This window comes from Betta splendens, chromosome 17 (assembly GCF_900634795.4).
Source record: "Betta splendens chromosome 17, fBetSpl5.4, whole genome shotgun sequence".
NCBI classification, from domain to species: Eukaryota; Metazoa; Chordata; class Actinopteri; order Anabantiformes; family Osphronemidae; genus Betta; species Betta splendens.
In genome coordinates, this window is record NC_040897.2 from 14,293,132 (window position 1) to 14,312,980 (window position 19,849).

General features: G+C 51.7%; 3 protein-coding genes across 4 annotated transcripts in view; 2 read left to right on the top strand and 1 right to left on the bottom strand.

Annotated features, from left to right (window-relative positions):
* The first annotated feature begins 73 nt into the window (after positions 1 to 73).
* Positions 74 to 4,051, top strand: clul1 (clusterin-like 1 (retinal)). The gene is given in 10 exon segments (XM_029131203.3): positions 74 to 292; positions 961 to 1,102; positions 1,171 to 1,319; positions 1,386 to 1,556; positions 1,634 to 1,729; positions 1,731 to 2,085; positions 2,189 to 2,311; positions 2,411 to 2,625; positions 2,715 to 2,893; positions 2,998 to 4,051. Coding segments are annotated over 9 exon segments (1,407 nt in total). The 5' UTR covers positions 74 to 292; positions 961 to 999; the 3' UTR covers positions 3,014 to 4,051.
* yes1 (YES proto-oncogene 1, Src family tyrosine kinase) lies at positions 3,223 to 15,237 on the bottom strand. Its single transcript, XM_029131201.2, has 12 exons — positions 14,857 to 15,237; positions 11,323 to 11,616; positions 10,510 to 10,609; positions 9,903 to 10,001; positions 9,303 to 9,406; positions 9,068 to 9,217; positions 8,267 to 8,422; positions 6,725 to 6,904; positions 6,452 to 6,528; positions 5,676 to 5,829; positions 5,467 to 5,598; positions 3,223 to 4,645 (listed from the first exon to the last, which is right to left on the bottom strand). Exons 2-12 carry the CDS (start codon positions 11,606 to 11,608, stop codon positions 4,437 to 4,439), a joined length of 1,647 nt encoding a protein of 548 aa, XP_028987034.1. The 5' UTR covers positions 11,609 to 11,616; positions 14,857 to 15,237; the 3' UTR covers positions 3,223 to 4,436.
* Positions 15,238 to 18,233: 2,996 nt separating this feature from the next.
* Positions 18,234 to 19,849, top strand: part of adcyap1b (adenylate cyclase activating polypeptide 1b) — a 3,319-nt gene continuing 1,703 nt past the window's right edge. Inside the window, exons 1-2 of one of the 2 annotated variants that reach the window (XM_029132615.3) lie at positions 18,234 to 18,509; positions 18,922 to 19,026. In XM_029132615.3, the coding sequence (XP_028988448.1) occupies positions 18,923 to 19,026 (104 nt within the window). In that variant the 5' untranslated portion in view covers positions 18,234 to 18,509; position 18,922. The remainder of the gene's footprint in view (positions 18,510 to 18,921; positions 19,027 to 19,849) is intronic. The other variant, XM_029132616.3, reaches the window with a different exon arrangement.

Genomic DNA, 19,849 nt, shown 5'->3' on the forward strand with positions numbered 1-19,849 from the left:
TTATGATTAAACAGAGACCACATCACATTCACACGGTGACATGACTGAGCATCCTCTGCACAACAACAACGCTCTGCCAGCGCGTCGGACGCGGGATTAACGGGCATCAACGTCGGGCAAAGACAGTAATAGGACAGTAATAGGATGAAGTCCAGAGCACAAATAGACCGGAACGGTTAAGACGGCGTCGGCGTCAGCGACCGCTCGTCTGCTCTGTTCCTGCCGGAGGCACCGTCGCCTGCTGCTGCTGAAGCTGCTGCTGCTGAAGCTGCTGCTGCTGAAGCTGCTGCTGGTAAGTTTCCTCCCGGGGCGGTTCTGTTGAAATCTGACCTCTCATATGAGCTCTTCATATGTGTTATTGTCAAATTTCCTCATAGCACAACTCTGTAATAACCTGTGACGTGTTCTACGATGTCTCTTAACTTCCTTTTGGTATTTGTGACCATAGAACATATGTGGACACTGATAATGGCGTTAAACCTTGGAGTCTGGCTTGTGAATGAGCCGATTGTCTAAACAACCTAAATGAACCAATTTGCCTTCAATCTTGTGTAACTGCTTTGGAACGGGAGCAGAGCCTCTGCTGAAGCCTCAGCATCGTCTCAGGAGCTCTCTGAGCTTTTAGGACCAGATTACACCTGAACCTTGTTACACCCGAAATAAAAGCAAACACTTAGTAGATTAAATATTCATCTTAAATCCCCACTCATGTCACAGAAATCCTGGTTTTGGATTCAGGATCTGATGATATAATGAGGTATAATCTGTGTGACGGGCGCCGCCAGCAGCTCTGAGCAGGTGGATGCGTTGACAGAGGTGCAGCGCCCCCTGGTGGCGGACATGTATAAGGCCATTTACACACTGTTAGAGTCCCCTGGGTCACTTTAGATGTTTAACCTGCTGACATGTGTTCGTCCTGCATAGTCGTGTCAGTGTTTGTACCTGGTTCGATGCTTTCAGGCCCAGTCTTCACTCCAGTCACTGCTACCGAGCTGCAGAATGAAGCTCCTGCTCAGCTGTGCTGTTCTGGGTTTGACCCTGGGCGTCCTCAGGGCTTCTCCCGAGGACCCGCCCGAAGGCGTCTCAGAGGACACTTTAAAACGTGAGTGGAGGCTGAGGAGCCCCGTTCGTGTCCCCGATAGAACTCTGACGCGGGTGTTGCTCTCCCAGAGCTCTCTGTGGATGGGGAGAGGCTGGTGGACGAGGAGGTGAGGAGGGCCCTGCACGGCGTGAAGCAGATGAAGGAGGTGATGTGGAGGAACGAGCAGAAGCACGAACACCTCATGACGTCCCTGCGACACAGCAGCGACAAGAAGAAGGTAGGAGGAAACGCTCCGACGTCCCCTTAGAACGGGCGCAGCTGAGGCGTGAGCTCTCACCACCAGGGGGCAGCGCAGCTGGCCAAGGAGGTGAGGGAGAAGCTGGTGGAGGCCGAGGAGCAGTGCCAGGAGTCGCTGCAGCCGCAGTGGGAGGCGTGCAGGCCCTGCCTGGAGCACGCCTGCAAGGCCTTCTACACCTCCACCTGCCGCCGGGGCTTCGCGTCCTTCCAAGCGAAGGTGTGAGCAGGTCTGACCTTTGACCTCACCTCCGCTCTAACCATGAACCACTCCGCTAAATGCTCCGGTTCTTGTAGGTGGAGAACTTCTTCCGCAGGGTGTCCCGGCGCTTTGGGCCGCGCGAGGCCCGCGTGGCGGCGGGCGACGTCCTGGTGAACCAGGACGCCGCCCGCCGGCGCCGGCGCCGACGCGGAGCTGGTCCGCGTGGAGGACGCGTTCGGGCGCCTCGCCGGCCGCGTGGGCGCGCTGGTGGAGCGCAGCGCGGCCCTGGCGTCCAGGATGAGCGGCCGGATGAGGGACGCGGCGCTGCTGACAGCCCTCCTGAACGGCACCGGCGCCGCCGTGGACCGGGCCGCCGCCGACCCCTACGACCCGGGTCGGGACTCCGGCTTCCTGCAGGGAGTGGGCCTGGAGGAGGTGATGGACTCCTTCTTGGACTTTGGGAGGAGTGTGATGGAGGAGTTTGGCGCCGTGGTGACGCAGGTGTTTGATGACCTTCATGAGGCTGTGGACGAAGAGCGGCAGGAAGGTAGAACGGCAGCAGCTCATTGTCACAAACCTGAGTTATGCTCAGCAATGTGGGCAATGGTCCGTTTTGATGGTCTTGTTTAAACGCTCCTCCTCTGGTCTAGAGAGCACAAGCTCCCCTCGCGTGCTGCACAGCAGGAGGCTGTGCAGGGACCTCCGCAGGCAGTCGTCGGAGTGCTGGCAGCTGCAGAGCCGGTGTGAGAGCTGCCAGGGCGCCCTGCTCACAGGTGAGGCCCCGCCCACAGGTGAGGCCCCGCCCCCTCGCACCTTCCGACGCCTCCCGAGCGCCGACGCGCGCGTCTGACCGCCGCTCCCGCCGCTTCCAGAGTGTCCCGCCGTGCGCGAGCTGCACGTGGAGCTGGACGAGGTTTCCCAGCTGCTGGACGTGTCCAAGGAGCAGTACGACGAGATCCTGTCCATCGTCCGGCGCCACACGGCCCAAACGGTGGGCTGGCTGGGCGACATGGCGGCCCGGTTCGGCTGGGTGGCCCAGGCCCTGAACGGCAGCAGCGCGGGCGAGAACGTGTTCCGCGTCACCATGGTGACGCATTACCTCATCCTCCGATCACCACCAGTAATGGGTTTTAATGAACGTGCTGAGGATCTGCAAACACTCGCTTCTCCCTGCAGGTGGCGCCAAAGAGCCGCAGCGACCTGAACGACTCCGTCACTGAGACCAGGGTGGAGGTGAACGTCCTCAACTCCTCCCCGATCGCCGTTTCTGTTCCTGGGGAGCTGGAGCTGCTGGACCCGGTCTTCATCCAGTACGTGGCCCAGGAGGCGCTGGACAAGTACAAGGAGATGGTCAGGTCAGTTCCATGGGACCAGGTCACAGCAGGCGGATGGGAAGAAGTCAAAGGAGTTCGTTGTGGTTATAATAAAAAATGATTGTTGCTTTTTCTTCATTTTACAGGTTTGAGGATGAATAAAACTTCACACGCTTTTCATCAGCCATTTTGAGCACCTTCTGTTTTAGCTGAACTACCATGTTTCTGTACTTGACATAGTCCCGACGTGTAAATTATTAATTATAACCCTTTCATGAATGTAACGAGTTACAAACAGGCTCCACAATAAAAGTCTTGAGCTGTAAATGTTCACTGGAAGAGTCTGACTCACACAAGTGTAAAAAGAAACGCTTTGAGTAAAACTTTTATTTGTTTCTGTACAAAATCATTAGTTTCCATTCTCAGTAATTTCTTTATTATCTCTTCACTAGCTCAAGTCGCAAATATTAGCTTCTCATGAGTGACGCACAGAAAGAAACATGAACGTTTTCACATCCTCGTCCTTAAGCTTTCAGACCAACACTCGTCTGCTCCTCACACACAGCTGGACAGTGGAAGGACCCCTGAACGCACCACGCCACACTTGTAGATTCCCATTCACCATGAACGCAACAGAGGCGATCGACCACCGTTAAAACTGGAAACTGAAATCAGGAACCACACGTGTGCAAAGCGCCTTCGAGGCCCCGCGCTAAACGTCGCTGGGTGGATTTGCAAAGTCGCAGTTACAGATTCAGAGATTTGTTCTGCGGTGTCGCTCTGGAGAACCTTCCAACTGTGGCAGACACCACTCAGAATATTCAAGACGCATTTGCTCCCAGCTGGTTGGAGTTCACTGAGAAAAGACAAGGAGGTTTTACACCTGTGAGTTAGATGTGATGTGAAGGTGTGTTAGTCTGCTCCCAGCAAACAGCTGTGGACCACGAAATCACAGAAATGAACTCACAGGAATTCACAGCTAAAAAGTCCATGTGGAAACAAATATCAAACGTTAAACAGGAACATTGTTCAATATTAAATCAAAATACCTCTTTATGATTTCAAGTCCCCGTTTAAATCAAAAGTAAAATGATAGTCAGCTGACTTGATCTGCCATTAGAAAGATTCACACAAACCACGTCCATGTTTTCATTCATTCTCCGTCTGTTCAGTTCACCTGCTTCGTCCGCCTCACGTCTCCGCTCTCTGCGGTCACAGCACCTACAGTTCATCCACAGCCGTTGGTAACTTATAAAACACACACGCCGACCTACGTCTCCAAACTCGTACATATAAAAGATCTGGACTCCAAAGGCGAAATAATTAAAACTTGGGTTCAATGGAGGAGGCAACCATTATCAGTTTTTAAAAAAAGTAAAAAATTGTGCATCTGCAAGTAGATGTCAGACTAGAAGTGAATCCCTCTGCGATCACAGTGTTGTGGCCAGTCCATGTTCTGATGAGCAGCTTCCCCGAGCGTAACGTACCCGCACCTGTTCGCAGGTGCCGAAGGGACCCACTTCTACTTGGTTTGCCAGTGTGGTTGTGGACCAGCTTCACAAAGCGTTTACAGCCTTTAACCAGACTAGAGGTTGTCGCCCGGCTGGTACTGCGGTTCTGTGGCCGTGAAGTAGTCTTCCAAGAAGGACTGGATGTACTCGAAGGTGGGCCTCTCGTCCGGCTCCTTCTTCCAGCACTGCCGCATCATCTCGTGCAGGGACTCGGGGCAGCCCTGGGGGCAGGGCATCCGGTAGCCGCGCTCCACCTGCTCCAGCACCTCTCGATTCACCATCCCTGCAGAAAGACACAGGCGCGACACGGTGAGGAGGCCGCTCCACATGGCGTCCTGACGGCGCAGCGGAAGCTAAAGGCAGACACGAGGGGAGAGGCTCCTGGTGTGTGACTTCCCAGAGCTGTACAGAAATACTCTGGGGATAACGTGTGGAAAGGAAGATGGCCCATCGGCTGCAGCTAATGTAAACACACTGAGCAGCGCTGCTTCTGGCCTGTTCCCAAACAGGAAGACGGCGACGGTGAACCCAGCGACTCCAGGCTCCGCGGGGAGCGACTGTGGCTAAACAGGGTTATGACACAGGATCAATGGCATGGACGTAGCCCGACCTCCCCCCTCCTCCCCCACGTCTCTCTGTGGGAGAGTGGGGATCAGATTGTCTCACACTCGGAAAGAGGAAAAAGCCCAGAGCGGCTGCTGAGAGCAGGCTACGGTGGCCGCGCTGTTAGCATGATTCATACTTATCACCTCTATTAACACAGACACAGACTAAAACAGGATCAGACGCGTTCCCATGCACACTGCAGCAAAGCACTGTGTCTGTGCCACGCACAGCGGGGAGTCTCACCACAGATCTGCTGCGGCTCCTGGATTCTGTGGCTCTGTGGTGACTTAATTAAACTGAACTAGCCACAGAAACCCGACGGCTCCCTACGAGAGCTGCTGGTTAATCTGCCATATGGCACAGCCTGTAATCAGCGGACGGGAGGAGGACCGGACACGCCGTCACACTGCAGGGGGCAGCGCCGAGACGGAAACGAGTCGGTCCAGCTTCCCATGAGCAAAGCTCGGGGCTCAGTGTGTGTGGGGCTGCTGCTCTTACCAGGGTACGGCACTCTGCCCTTGGTCACCAGTTCAGTCAGTAGTATGCCAAACGACCAGACGTCGGACTTGATGGTGAAGCGGCCGTACAGAGCGGCTTCGGGGGCGGTCCACTTGATGGGGAACTTAGCACCTGAGGACATGAAAAGATGTCAAGTCTGCTCTCGGCTTCAATAATGAGTCAGGTTCTACTGGGATCTCTCCACACACCTTGTCGGGCTGTGTACTCGTTGTCCTCGATGAGCCGAGCGAGACCGAAGTCTGCGATCTTGCACACCAGGTTGTCGGCCACCAGGATGTTGGCGGCTCTCAGGTCCCGGTGGATGTAGTTCATCCTCTCGATGAAGGCCATGCCGTCCGCGATCTGGGACGAGCATCAGCACCCAGAGAGAGAGAGAGAGTGATCGATGAGAAAAATGCACTGCAGCTGCCAAAACTTTAGAATGAACAGTCAACATTAGGAAGGGGGTTCATTGATTTCAGTGCACACTATGACGAACGACATGCGGGACGAGCAGCCGTTGCAGTGAGAGCAGCTGGATGAATGTTTAGCACAGCTATCAAACGCCTCCTCACACTCGCCGTCAGCTCCCTCAGAGGCGTCTCCGTGTCCCAGCCTGCCTCCGTCTCGTCCTTAAACACTTTTCCACCCTGCTGAATGCAGAGGAGGAGAGGGAGCCGGGGAGCGAGCCGAGCCGAGGCCAATTAGGGGCAGGCCAGTGGCTGACGAGTGCGAGTGGCCTCTCTGAGCCGTGTTCCAGTTAAGTGGTGGGAAACGAGGGGAGGCACATCCAGCGAGGAAGGGTGGAGGTGTCAGGCTGCATTAACTCCATATGACAGAGATGGAGAATAAAAGCAAGTGGATGCGTGACTCACTCACGACGCCTGCTTACATGGAGCTCTCCGTCTTATTGGCGCTCCTTGTCTTTAGCAGCGGGGCGAGTAAGAGGCAGCGTTAGTATTCACGGCCAGCGTTTTGATCCTACCTGTGAGGCCATGTCCACCAGCTGAGGCAGCTTCAGATATCTACCATCTCCCTCCTTCAGGAAGTCCAGCAGGCTGCCTGTGGAGATTAAAGACTAACGTCAGGCCCGATCCATCATTCTGTCTGTGTCTGTGTGTCAACAGACTGCATAAAAAGGCTAAGTGAATATAACACATCCACCTGCGGCACAACTGCAGCAGAGGGTGTAGGTGGGACCTATTCTATTCTCCCACACTAATACAAAGGCGTACATTCCGTGTGGGCCTGTCTCTACCTTTGCCCATGAACTCGGTCACGATGTAGATGGGCTCCTCAGACACCACAGCGTACAGAGGCACCAGTTTGTCGTGCCGGAGCTTCTTCATGATCTGAGCCTCCTGCAGGAAGGCCTCCGGGGACATGGTGCCCGTCTTCAGTGTCTTGATGGCCACCTTGGTAGTGCCATTCCAGGTCCCTGCATAGAAACAAACCGCTCAGTACTGAAAGACACAGTGAACAACTTTGCATTTGAGTATATGGTTAATTTATGAAGGGCTTAAATAGTCTGAAAGGCATCAGTGGGTGAAACAAGCACTGAAGGAGTAATGACTGAAAGTCAATGCCCAGATCCACTGCTCAGCCAGCGATTTCTGTGATCAGCCGTGCAGACGCTCAGCGGAGAAAGAACACAGCAGCTTAAATAATCAGCCACTTCCTGGTCGGGAGCCACTTACTCACGCCCTGCTTACATACAATGAGCCGAGGCAGGAGATCTACTGCTTCCGTCATGAGGCTGACCTTCATGAATGAATCACACTGAACAAACTACACATAACACACAATGTAGGGCAAAGATAACAGCCCGGCGTGTGAGAGAAAGGGGCCGGGTCCGCGTGATGTGTTTAGGAGGATAATAATAGACAATCGGGAGACGCGGGATTTTCATTATCACGAGCACAAAATCCATCAAGAGCAAACAGAGCAGCAAGAGAGAGGGATTCCTCGCATGGCGCAGCGGAGGCTCGCAGGTCGAGGCTTGCTGCAGGCCAGGCTTAATGAAAGCGGGAGTGATGAAAGGAGAAGCTGAAGCATGGGAGGGGACCTGTGGTTACTGAATGTGTGTGTGTGTGTGTCATCAGTAATCAGTCTGTGGGCCAGTGTCACCAGCTCAGTCCCACTAGACTTTACATCACGCTGCAAAGCAGCTCGGTTCATGCGTTTCATGTAAAGTAGCTGGAAAGCCCGGCCGTGTGAACGCGACAGCTGTGTGAGCACGCGTCTCGTTGTGTAAGTGTGCGGTCGACGCAGGTAGGAGGCAGCCAGCGATCTACACGTGAATCAGCCTGAACAGATGGATTCTGGAAGTTTAAAGACAGATTGCTCACAGGAGTGATTCAACCGCTTCATTTCTTCATCCAAAAAGGGGAAGTACAACAGCGTCGGTGCCAAATCAGATTTACGAGATGCTCCAAATGATTTTAATACTGCAGAAATATGTAGATTCTGCTGTTGATGAGACAAATTACTCACTAGGTTCAGTTATTTTGGTGCGTTAAGAAATAATTGGACTGAAATTCTCACATTCTTGGATTCGTCGTGTGACACTGAAGTAAACCTTTGGTTGAGTTTGGATAAATTAGGCTTTAATTGCTTCACGCCCAGATGGAAGAAATTCAAACATCTGGAATTTGATAGGATGAAATCGTCTAAAGGGGAATAAATGGGTTTTGAAAAAAACACAAAAAAAACAAACAAAAAAAACCACTGATATTTCCTCCAGTGAAGGAGTCACGAGGACAGAGCAGCTCCACAGTTGTGAGTGATGAAGACGTCTTACCCATCCAGACCTCTCCGAAGCAGCCCTGGCCCAGTTTGACCTCCAGTCGGAGCGACTCCCGGGGGATTTCCCAGGCGTCCTTCGCGAGTCCCTGAGTCTGAGGCTTCACCGTGGGGCACACGGTCGTCAGCCTGTAGCACAGGCCGTCGGCGTGTTCTGGTGGGCGGCGGGCGCGTGGAGACACAGGGAGAGAGGAAGGGCTTTAAGATGGAGCCGGTGATTGGGCAGATAAGCACCAAAGCGACGCTGGTGCAAGTCTGCACACGAACGGGCAGCAACCTGAGCTGCACCAACCAACACACGCCTTCCTGAGTCTGGATTTGATCTGATGCTCCACTCTATTTCTGAGTCTTCGCCACCCAGACTTCCTTGTGACTCTCTACAGGGGATTTCTGGTGAGCTGCTGCCACTTATCAATTTTGTGCAGATTAAAGCCGCTTTCGACAGCTTTTAAATAAACTTTTCTCTCCTGGATTAAGTCTCACATGGTTTCCCTTCTTTTTGGGGGGCTTTGCTCTCTTGCAATAGGTTGAGAATTAAGTGAAACATATTCAGCAGCTGAACAATGTGTCGGACTGGTAGCGATGGAACACCATGTGAGACACTGGGCAGCGTTTCTAATGTAGCAACGAGGCCACAACTGCTCAAACAGTATCAGGAACATGCTTGTCCAAATCACTGCACTTTAAAGCTTCACACAGCATCAGCCTGTCGTCCGCTTGTTGGCAGGTGGAGCATCTGTCCGGCTGTAAACACCAATTTGTCTGAGCGCTGCCTCCACGGTGGCTGCAGGCTGCATACCTGTGTAATGCTTCACCAGCTTCTGTAGCGTCTCGAACTGGGCCCGGGTGGTGATGTAGTAGCCTCCGTTGTCCAGCTTTCGGATCTTGTAGTGTTTCACGTTGTCGCCCTTCATCTCATCCCAGTCGCGGATGGAGAGCGAGTAGGCACCTTACGATGAGACGGCAGATTAGGACACGGCTGTAAACTGATGAGCACGAGTCCACAGCACTCAGAGGTCGAACCGCTGCCTCACCTTTGGTCGTCTCGCTCTCTCGTGCCAAGAAAGTGCCTCGCTGGTTCCCGGGGACCAATAACATGCGCTCAGCGTCTTTGCGGCCCATTTTACCAAAGTACCATCTGACAGACAGACAGACAGACAGAGTCCCAGTCAGTGTAAAATACCACTTTGTACTTCACTGTGTACTCAGCACATGCTTGATATTTAGACTCCTTCTTTTCAACCAATCATTAACTTGTGAAATGACATTTTTGCAACAAACAAGTAAAAGACCAAAAGACTAGAGTCTCTGCAAGTGCAGTCATGTCAGGAACACTAAAACGGTCTTGCCTCACAGGTTTATGTTGTTTTCCTGTTAAGGACTGGAACGCTGGGTTAACGGGCTGGTTCACCCAGTGCTCGTTACACATCTTGACTGATTCAAACAGCCGTCGGCCAATAAGAGACGCGCTCACATCAGAAACAGGACCGAACATCAACACAAGACTCCATTGTTTTAACCTCGAGGGTGTGTGTGTGTGTGTGTGTGTGTGTGTGTGTGTGTGTGTGTGTGTGTGTGCGTGTGTGTGTGTGTGTGCGTGTGTGTGTGTGCGTGCGTGTGTGTGTGTCTCTTACTCCTCAGCCTGGATGGAGTCGGCCGGGGCCACGTAGTTGCTGGGGATGTAGCCCTTCTGTCCGGTGTTGATGGAGCGAGCCTCCCACCAGTCTCCTTCCCTGAAGAGAGGAGACAGTCAGAAACGAAGGAACACACAGCGCAGACCCAGCAGGAGGCCTGACACAGAAACACACTGCACACAGGACTTTTTATGCTTTATACGAGTTCAAATATCACAATGCAGAAACAACAGCACAAGGCGTGCGTTCAAATGACTGAGTGGAAATGTATCCCAAGGAAATATAGACTTCAACATGTTTTTGATACTAATGAATTACTGCCTATTCTAACCTGGATAAGGTCACATTCAGGCACAGCTTCTGTAAACATGAAGAATGGTGCATTCACTGTATAACGTGGAGGAAAGGCGAAGGGCACCGAGCAGATGGCCCATTAAAGAAGCCATTAACCCAGACGGATCCCAGCCTGAATATCAGGGATTAGACACACACACACACACACACACACACACACACACACACACACACACACACACACACACACACACACACACACACACACACACACACACACACACACACACACACACACAGCAAAAGCACTCACGTGTTGTTGACGATCTGGAAGCGATCCCCCTTTGTGAACGACAGATCATCCGATGTCCGCGCTTCATAGTCGTACAGCGCCACGAAAAACGTGACGCCACCTGAATACAGCAGATGTGATTATGAGAAGTTAATCCCCGAAGCCGCTTGTTTGTAAGATGTCGTACAATGAAACAAAACAAAAAATGCTCATTATTATTTTAGCTGCTTAGTCAAGAATTAATTAATTACTAGAAAATAGGTTCAAACCAAACACGTGATCAGTTATGTTGATGACCTAAAAACCAGAACTAACAGATTCCTATGTGCAATTCAATACTTCTGACAAACAAAAAGGTATTTTAGTGAATGGCTTTGCTTCGTCTAATCATGTCACCACCCAACCAGTCTAGATGACATTACGCTTTGACCGGTCCTCCAACGGTTCTTAAGCCCCGCTGGAAATAAAGCTTTCCACATGTGCATGGGTGCAGTCGCAGATTTGAGTGGATGTGATTGTTTTCCTTGGCTCAGCCGAGGCCCGGCCTGCTGCACCGCTTCCCATATTACAGGCCTATTTTGAGTTTCTGTCGGGTCCTGATGTTTTGTCTGACTCGTTTCAAATGTCTGATTTGCATAACATCTGCCGCTCGTAACGTTCTGCGCATCACTAATCCTCGGCTGAGTTACTCGAAAGCCGGTTGTAGACAAAAAAAAAAAAAAAAAAAAAACACAAGTAGAAGTTCCTGGAAGTTTTAATTACTTGGCCAAAAGTAAAAGCTTCATGGCGTCATTAGAGCGGCAGGGCAGAACCGCGTGCCGCCTGCTGACTGACCTGTGATGACGCTGGGGAACGGACTGTTCACGGCCACAGAGGTGAAGGAGGTGGAGGCGCCGCCGAAGGGCGTCATCACGGACGACGCGCCGCCGAAGGGCGTCAGGCCCGCGGCGCCGTGGCTGTTGTAGCTGCTGTTGTGCGTCTTCGCAGCTGGCGAGTGGCCCACGAGGGTGGGGTCGGGCCCGTAGAGGCCCAGCAGCGGGTTGGCCGGGGCCGCATTGGCGTTGTCGGGCCGGTACTTCGGCGCCGGGCCCTTGTCCTCTTTACTCCTAACGCAACCCATCGTCAAGCCTGAAAGAGAGGGAGCAGAGAGCGGCCGGGCCTCATCAGACGTGGTGATGAGGTTGGACCAACAAACAGGCAGGTCCGGATCGACCATCTCTGCCTGAGACGAGAGCGATGCCGCCAGGACCGGGCCGAGCGCTGGGCTGTGACCCGGTGACAGAAACTCAGCGTGGGCGTCGTCACTGGGCACAGCAGCCGTGACAGTATTGGTACCTGCCTCGGGCCTTTTGGAGCCTCTGACTGTAACTCTGCCCTTCCAAACAAACGCATGACTTTACATAACTTCACAAGTCCCAACAAAAGCCCGTCGAGGCGGTCGGGGCTGAAACCGGATCCTGTTACAGCCCATGGCCGCGATCACGGCGTCGCGTTCAGGAGCGCCTTCACCACTGGACCCCCTCGTTCCACAGCCGATGCACGAGCTGGTGAAATGTTACATCACAGGTCAAGAAACTATAAAGTTTGTGCTGCTGCAGTTCAGGGCAGTGAGCCACAGCGTGGGGCTTCAGCTTCAACTAATAATGATCATCACTGTGTGGCTTGAACTAGAAGCAACAGTGAGTCAAACACAAACACGGCGGTGACCTTTGACCTCACACCGTCGCACATGTCAACCGCGGCATGTTTGCACTCAGAACACTTAGTGGCTGACCCCAGACCTGCTGCTGCAGCAGGCAAACGTGGCTGTGACAGGGATCAGTGTGTAAACGCCCCACACACAGATAACAACACACAGATACTCACTTAATCTGCATTTATTATTAAAATGACATCGCTATCAGGATTAATTCTGTCCGTAATTACGTACTAAATATTTTAAAGACCTCATTTCTTTAATGATCATGGTCGCAGACGTCTGTTCCAAATATAGATGTGAAGAGATCTCAAACCCATGGTGTCGTCACATGATCCAGTCTGTCAAAACGAAGCCTAAACCCCAAATAATGTGGGCACAGCATCATAAATCTGATTCATTAGTATCTCGAACAGTCAAAGAGCATCTGGGTTTTAACGGCTGCGATACATCCTAGAACCCAGTCCTCAACGTTCTAGCAGAGCTCCTCTGAACACTGTGAGAGCTGCCACAGATCAGGGAGGAACCCTCACCTCCAGCTGTTCCGAGCACAGAAAGGCCTTTGGGTTCCTCCTCTCTCCGTCCATCTACCTTTTGTTATGGAAAAGCAGAAAGTGCCTCATGCCGCTCCCCCACAGAGTCACAATGGCCCCGAGTAGACGACCTCACACACATGCTAACGGCGGCAGCACAAATGCTAATCAGGGCAGAGACGCACCATTCTTACAGGCAAAAGGCCCAGCAATCAATCAAAGCAGGTTCTCCACATGCACTGATTTACAGCTGCAGCTGCTGCTCATCGACAGCAAACGGGGAAACTGTCGGAACCCTTCACAGCAGAACCGGTCCATCCTTAAACCCACGGAGGACGTTAAACAGAGAGGATCTATGACCAGAGCAGAGACTGGGCACTGTGTGTGTGTGTGTGTGTGTGTTTGTTTGTTGGGTCCTCGTGTGACAAATTACCCAGAACTAATGACGCTCTAATCAGCCTCGATCACGCGTCCTCTCTGATGGTTTCAAACGAGGCCGATTTGTAAACCGTGAGATTGGTGGGCCGTTCTTCAGCAGGCGCCGCGATTCCCCCCGCGGGCTCACAGAACCTGACGTAGACCCGCTCAGCTGCATGTGGTGAACCAGATACTGATACAACAATAATAAAACTCCATCTACACGTGCGTGAGGCTTCAATGTTGAGCAAAAGGTGTTCAAACAAACCCTGACTGATCATGTGACGCATGCCGGCGATGCCACCGGCCTTGAAGAGGCGCCGGCCGGGCCGGACGCTCGGGTCCACAAGAACCCACAGCTGGAAGGTTGGAACGCGAAGGCCATGACGATCATCGCTGTCACAGAACCGTAAGGAGAACCGGTTCTGAGGGGCTGCAGGGTGCGAGAACAGCCTCAACCTGCGAGAAGAACCGACCCGCTGATGTTGAAGGTGTTTCACGGTCCTGTCACTGACGGAGGAGGTTTAAACGGGACCGGGTTCCGGTGACGCCACATGAAGCGCTCTTCTTGCTGACTCATCCGATGGGACTGTTCAGGGAGAGGCCTCCGACCTTTGAGCCTCTGCGTGCGTCTGCATCCGTGTTCCCGTGGAGGCGTAGTTTGAAAAGTCGGGCCGACAGACCTGCGCCACAGTCCCAGCGCGGCGAGGGGGGGGGGGGGGGGGGGGGGGGGGGGTCTTCAGCGTTGCTGAAGCGTAGCCGGGTAATTGCTGTGGCACCCGCGCCGTCTCGGCCGCTCTTATCTGCCACGTCCGCCGGTCCGGGCAGCGCCGCGAGAGGGGAACTTCCTTCCGAATCCATTCATGCCGCCGCGACCACCTGCTGTGCCTGTCAGGCTGGATGCGGCTGGGGGGTGGGGGTGGGGGGCGTCCCCGGGCCCTAAAGAGGACGGGGAGCTTTTCCAGCTCCCTGCGCCGGCAGTGAATGTGAAAACGAAGCACTCTCCCCAGTCGTCAGAACCCAAACACGGGCCCAGTCTCAGCGAGTGGGAGCTGTGGATGGGAGCTTGGAGGCCCTTTAGTGGAGCCTCACTGAGGGCTGAGGGATCCCCCCTGGACCCGGCTCAGGCCACCTGTTAGTGCCCCTCAGCCCTGTCCCCGGGTCCAACAGCAGGATTAGCATGGAGGAGGATTATCACGGCACCAGCCGGGAGCACAGGCTGGGACTATGAACATATGGACGCGCTCCAGCAGCATCACTGCCTTAAACCCGCTTACAAACACGAAGGCAAACCACTTTCACCACACGGACACGCAAGAAAGGCGCAGGGAGCTGGTGGGAATAATAAAGGGGCGAAGTCCAGGCTTTTGGGGAACTCTGCTGTGAAACAGGGGGTCTGGCCACAAACGGGGCCCGCGACAGCTGAGGCCCACAGCAGCTGATCGTGTGTGGACGACGTGGGGAAGTTTCACTTTGCGGCGTGAACGACATCCAGGCACACGCGAAAGAAAGCGTCCGCGCGAACCAGCGGGACGTGGGCTGTCGTTGTGGCGTGTTTCTCGGCTAAAACAGCGGACGCGTTTTACCCTCGTTGTTGCTTTTAACACGAACCGGGACGCACATGGATCCGGTCCTGGACGCAGGCTTTATTACAGTGTAACAAACGGAACTCTCTGGGCCCGTTCCCCAAAGTTTCAGGCTCCTAGATGGGACTTTTCTTACCTTAAGAGCGTCGTGCTTCGGCTACATGCGTCCTGCGCTGCGGCTTTTCCACGCTCTGGTTGTAAATAGTTCCCGTCGAACCGAAGCAGTGGGAAACCGGGACGGCGAGCGGTCTCGCTGAGGTGGAATCTCAGTCGGTCTGTCCCATTCCGAGCCACTAGTTCGCCAGCGCCAACTCCTCCGCTCGGATCGTTTCTGTCCCGACGGGAACGGAGGACCCCGTGTAATATGGCGGAGCGGCCGCGGAGCAGAAGTGTTAAAGCATCCAGAAACCACCGCCCGCTGAGAGGTCAGCCTCGTCCTGAAAGACGCACAACAATAGCCGGACTAGGACAGAGGAGCAGACGAGGCCCGAGAAGGAATCATGCTGCGTTCACGGACTCAGATTACAGTCGTACTTCCAAGCTTTGGAGCTGTAGTATTACGCACCCTTTTAATTTATGGCCATTTGACTCTTAATTATTATAGAAATGCGTTGTGAACGTGTAAAACAATAGTCCAAGTATGGTGGAAAAAATATGTGTTTCTTTTTAGGGCAATACAATTTTAGTGCCATCACCATAACATGAAAACAGCTTATATGTTCACTTATGTGTCAATTAAAATTACATTTACACATTAAGATTTCGTAATATTTATTTGGAAAGGGGAAAAAGAAATTATCCAAGTCAGTGTTTCGTAAAGAAGGCGAAGTCAATAAATCACTGCAATGCATTAAAGACCAGCCCCAAACTACAACATACGTAACAACATAAAGTAAGCTAGAACCGTTTTGTCACTTGCCATGAATGATTCACTAAAACATCTGAACATATGAAAAGAAAAAAATTAATCAAAATAAAAGCTGTTTTACATTCGTCTTTCTCTGTCGTAATGTTCACTCGGTTTTAACCCGGCATGCTTTACACTTTCCCTGACAACAAGTGAACGCCTCATGACGTCCAACGGCTCTCCCCTGTGCCCAATATGGCCGACAGCCCTGCCTCCGATTAGGGAGGACGCCTCCACCTCGGGTCGTTACAAAATCACAAAGCTCACGTTCTCATCATTCGCTCCAGTCATGTCAAAAAAATGTCACCTTGCACAACAAAGCTTCGTTTGTTTAAGCTTCGCAATGTTTAACCTTTGATCCTTATTCACCCGAGGCGCGTTGCGCCCCCTATAGGCTGCTAGAAACATATAATTACAAGTTTAAATGGAAATACAGGCTGTGCGTGTTTAAATGAAGGCCCTTTGATTTAACATATGTTGTATGACACAAGCTGGTACTTATGGGTTCGGTCAAAAAGCGAGAACCAGAGAGAACCTAGACCCGTGTTACTAATGTGGGTGGTTCTGTGACAAATCTGATTCTAGGAGAAAAGAGTGACGCTGCTGTGCTTTGAGCATCATTAAAAGGAGCTGAAGTCAGGAGGTGGAGGTCGTTAGAAGGGATTTGCTGACCCCTGCTGGCTCTGACTGGCACCAGTAATATTCTAACCTCTCCCCTCTGAGGGTGGAGACCTATCGCTTCCGTGCTCCGTCACAGACCCACAGATCAGTCTGGCAGCGGTGCACAGATGTTCACGTTGAGCAAGGCACCAGCAACTGTGCCGAGCTTCGTCACAGCTGAGCTGAGTGCATTCATTTCCGGTCACAGTAATGTTGTAGGTCAAAGGCCTTAAGTGTTACTCAAACACTGCACTGTGTCGTGACTCAGCTTCCGAGTGACTGAGAACCTTGACACACGGGTTTCAGAAAAAAAACATGTGCAAAAGATTGAAGAATACATGAAGTGAGCGTTTAGTTTGTACTAAAGAATTTTAAATATCCGATTGGTTCATAGATATCTTTGATATTTACTAGACCCACAGGTCACCTCCTCATTCCCACTGAAGTCTGCATTGCTTTTGCTGTAACATGATGTCCAGACGCAGGTGAGAGGCTATTACTCATCGCGCGCGCCCCTGAGGCGTTCACTGGCTGCTGCTCGCGCCCGTTCCTCCTCTTTCCTCACGATGGCGCCGTTCGCCCAGGCTGCCGAGCCGCGTCCGTGGCCCAATATTAGCAGTCTGCTCCAGTTCAGTCATATGGGCTTTAAGTTGTGCTGTTCATAGGAATCACGCCACAACTTGTGGATAGGTCTCTCTGGCTGTGACCGGCTCCGTTCGTCATATTGCGTCAGCGTAAACAAAACGCTGACGTGAACGTCTCTGCTCTTTTGCTTTTTTTGTAAAACAAAGTCTCCGGTTGATGAGCTGTAGTTTTATCATTGGATTACAGTGATGAATCAACAGAGGCGGTCACCTTGTAATAAGGCTGCAAACACAGAAGGACAGAGTTTTAGACGCCATACAAATGGTTAAACTCTGCGTTCTGCCCTGTGCGTAATTCAAGTGACGCTTGACAAGCTTATACCTACAACACATAACGCGATTTCTTAGATTTTTAAAAATAACAATAAATAGTACGTTGAACCGGCAGCTGAGCCGAATTCGTCCCCGCTATCTCAGCATTAGGCCCAAGTGTTTGTGAATGGCCACGTACACAGCGCAGCGACAAACATGTTTAAGCACATAACAAAAAATTCAAAATTCGAGGAAAACGACTGAACCCTTCGTGGAGCCACGCAGGCTGGTGAGAAGCCTGAACCGGCACCTGCGTCACCAGCCCGTGGTCAAATCAGATTACTGTGCCTCGTTAATTTCAGCTGTCTAAGGGACAGGCCGAGGCCTTGGCGCTGTCAAAGCATGCCCCCCCCCCCCCCCCCCCCCCCCCCACACACACACACACACACACGCACACTCCGATATCCAGTGGGCAATGATCGAACATGATCACGAAAAGTGACGGGAAAGTCAGAAAGCCGCAATTGGAGAGGTTTGGTTTCAGCACTGGACAGCTCCCGGCTCCCCAGAGGCCTCGAACTTGTCCAGCAGCCTCACCCCCCCCCCACTCCAGAGAACCACCCAGTTACATGAAACCACTGCCATCACCAGCAACCACGACCATTTCCCAGCTTTGACATAATTATAAAAGCCTAATTGCACTTGTTGATGACGCGTGGGTGGAAAAACGGTCGCGGTGTGGGACTAATGGCTTTGTATTAACAGTCACTTCATCCTGTGCAAAGTTCCCGTTTTCACGTATTCATTCTCAGTCGTTTCTGATTTATTAAAAAACAAGAAAGTTTCGAAGTAAACTTCCATGTTAGACGGTGGGTGGGGGAGGGAGGGGGGTCTGACGGATGCATCGATGAGGAAGGAACTGTACTATTATATTCCGGGAGGAAGACTTGATGACGTCTATAGCATCCTTAATGTGACATATTGGAGGCAGTGGGGAGGGGGAGGGGGAGGGGGGCAAGGCTTACGGTGCACGGATAAAAATCCAAGGCAATCAGAGCCCAGGACAAAAGTTTAGAGCAACGATATGTAGACGAACACACCGCGCACTTTCCACGCCGAGTTTTTGTTTGCGACTGGTTGAGTCCTGTTAATTGTGTACAAAAGTGAGATAGGCTGCACGGAGGGGAACATAAGGAGACGACGGAGGCGCTTCAGCCGAGACACAAGTGCCGTGAGAAAGACACGCTCTCTCTCTCGCACACTCGACCACAGCCGCGCCCGGATCACATCCTCCAGCACCGCGCTCGCCCTGCTCCCCTGCTATAGGTACGTGCCTCATCCGCGGATGCTCGTAGAACGTGGACAAATTCACTGACGGAGATCGAGATAAAGTAACGGGAAACATTCTTTTTTTTCCCTGCGCTGCATGGAGATCTGAGCGTTTTAGCGACTTGGGCGCTGCATGCAAAGGACTGGGCGTCAGTACCACCAGTTAAACTTTTACGAAATGGGATAAAAAATCGGAGAAAATTATTTTTTTTGGTGGTTTGTCTCGAGCAAACGGATGTGCGTTGGTTTAGTTTACCGAACCTGGGTTTTATTCGATCTCGGTCGAGCTCTTTTTAGTTTGTGATCGGTGAAATAGCGCAGCATGAGAATTTGATAGAACAAAGAGCGAGCATGTTGTTGGTAGGAGTGACTAACCTGTTCCATGTTCCTGTTCTTCATTTTCTAACAGCATGGCCAGTTCGAGCAAAGCGACTTTAATCTTGCTCATCTACGGAATCTTAATGCACTATAGCGTCTTCTGCACACCTATCGGACTAAGTTACCCTAAGATTAGGTAGGTGTCTGTGCTTTGTGGAGCTTTCGAACACGAATATTGCAATATTTTGTATTTTATTTATTTAGAATGCTATAAAACAGCGTATTCAATCGTAATATTGCATTTTAATTTAACACAAAGACATTTTGAGACTTTATTTCAAAGTGTGCGTATAATGCGCAAATTACGCAAGACCTTTGATGTGCGCTATTTGTGGGAGGTAGCAAATGAAAAGCGCACACGCGCACGAACACACTGTGCGTGGAAAATGGCTATGGAAATTGTGTGGAGGTATCTGTCCGGTGGGACGGCTCACAGAACTCCCCTTATTAAAAATGAGAGTGCAGTCAGTGCAACGGATAGCCCTTGGGATGACGGTGGACTGGCGTCACCAAGGAGAGGCGAGGCAAACGAATCGGAGAGCTCGCTGTTTAAGATTTATTCCTTTTTTATGCGAAAAGCATAGCTACAATTTGGGCGTGGTCCGTATTGATTCTAATTTTCCCCCACAGCTACACGCAGCACCGCTTTAATCAGCTGTTGGCTCCGTGCCTACTGTAAATGTTCTCGTCTCCACACACATTCTTACGGCTCTTAAATAATTAACGAGCCTGTAGCCTGCGTTCGGAACACGAGTAGAAATCAAAAACGGATCCCGTCGATTAAATAAAAATGAATTTATACGAAATAATAATCGAAACATTTGATTCATTTAGAATTCTTTTTGGTTCATTTTAAATAATTTCGTTTCCGGCCTTTTTTTTAAACCACGAATATTTTTTGCATCGCCTCTCCATGGTCCAGATCCGCCGCATTTAACCTCCCACTGGTCTCAGAAGCG

Coding starts and splice junctions, on each gene's coding strand:
- yes1 (XM_029131201.2), bottom strand. CDS start 11,608: ATGGGTTGCGTTAGGAGTAAAGAGGACAAGGGCCCGGCGCCGAAGTAC. Junction 8,423..9,067: donor GCTGGTGAAGCATTACACAG/GTATGCAGCCTG, acceptor GCCGCCCACCAG/AACACGCCGACGGCCTGTGC. Junction 5,830..6,451: donor TGGTGGACATGGCCTCACAG/GTAGGATCAAAA, acceptor TGCTCGTCCCAG/ATCGCGGACGGCATGGCCTT.